This window comes from Lynx rufus, unplaced genomic scaffold, assembly GCF_022079265.1.
Source record: "Lynx rufus isolate CCGP_SWC_20201006 ecotype Redwood Valley unplaced genomic scaffold, mLynRuf1.p SCAF_18, whole genome shotgun sequence".
NCBI lineage: Eukaryota > Metazoa > Chordata > Mammalia > Carnivora > Felidae > Lynx > Lynx rufus.
The window spans coordinates 2,885,001-2,886,339 of NW_025814832.1; the positions used below are offsets into that span (position 1 = coordinate 2,885,001).

A 1,339-nucleotide genomic window follows, 5' to 3' on the forward strand; every position below is an offset into this window, starting at 1 on the left:
TCCAACCACTGGTAGAAAAACACACATCCAAAAATCTATAAATGGGACAATACAAATAAGTTAGTACAGTGGCAGACCTATAATCAGTATTAATGCTCAAAAAAATATTAACTATTAGCAATGGTAGTAGTAATGCTTTATTTCAAAAAACTTCCCAGTGGTCATTAAATATGGCACAACCCTCCTTTTCTTAAATCTCATCCCCTACACCAATTCCTTTAACGGAGATCCTCTCCCTTTATCAGAAGCAAAATCCTGCACAAGGGTCTAAGTCACTATTTCCAATACAATTACTCTTAAAAACCCAGTAAACTTGAAAAGAGAATTTAGTCAACCAAAGAGTTCCGGAAGGGAAGGAAGGCCTCCCGGGAATATTCTTCAACCTAATCCAAATTAATCAACAGCAGAAATTCTCAACCATTTAAGTACGGTAAAGGGTCCTTTTTCAACCTTGTCCCCTCTGCTCTGTGACCCGCTGCAGGTGTTAAAGTTGTTCCCCTTCTCAATTCCTAGTCCCTCACAAAAGGTTAGACTGAGAAGCGGGAGCAGCGGCACACCAGCCTGGTAAATAATCCCCCAAATCTGACGTTGGTATCCACGAACTCCCTTCTTCCAGGTTCATGCTTTCAGGAGGCGCGGTTCCTTTGCCCAAACTCACCAGGACGCCTCATCCTCTAAAGACAATCAAGGCCTAGAAAGGGTCCTCTCCCTCCCCTGGATTCAGCAAACCCTTCCCATCACCACCTCCCCCCAAACTTGTCCTTTCGCTTCGGCGCCTAGCTCCCACCTCTCCGGCCAAAGACTGCTTCCTCCCCATCCCACCTCGGGTCCCACCCCCAGACTTCCCCACCCTCAGCTCTCCTGCCCCGTCAGGGCACGGAACGCTCACCTGCTCGATGGCGAGCTGCACATCAGGCGTGAGCTGCAGCACGGCTTCCAGCTCCTCCACGAACTCCAGTTCCTCTTCCTCCATCATCCCTCCGCTCAGCTCCCTCCCGACGCTCACCTCAACCCCGAGCAGCACCTCCAGCCGCCCCCCACGCACCAGAACCACAGCCCTCTCTCTTTGCAGCGCTCAGGCAAACCTCCTTTCCTTCAGCCTGCCGGGCACTTCCGGAAAGCAGGGCACTTCCGGGATCTCGGGCACTCTGGGATAGTGGAGGACTGACCTCTGCGACCGCGGAGGAGGCATTCCTGTCACGTCCCCGGAGTCTCCCCGGGCAGTCCAGTGGTCCCGCAACCCCTGCCTGTCCTCAGCTCTCCTTAAGATGGTGTGGGGGCACGCTTCACCTCGCCGAGGGCGCCCCCCCCCAACGGAGGCCCCGGTGTTGGGGAGGTC

At 53.2% G+C, this 1,339-nt stretch overlaps 1 protein-coding gene across 1 annotated transcript in view; it reads right to left on the minus strand.

Moving 5' to 3' along the window:
• Nucleotides 1–1,097, minus strand: part of VPS53 (VPS53 subunit of GARP complex) — a 136,958-nt gene extending 135,861 nt beyond the window's left edge. Inside the window, exon 1 of the mRNA XM_047080661.1 lies at nt 890–1,097. Coding sequence (XP_046936617.1) covers nt 890–976 — 87 coding nt within the window. The 5' untranslated portion in view covers nt 977–1,097. The remainder of the gene's footprint in view (nt 1–889) is intronic.
• Between the last annotated feature and the right edge of the window lie 242 nt (nt 1,098–1,339).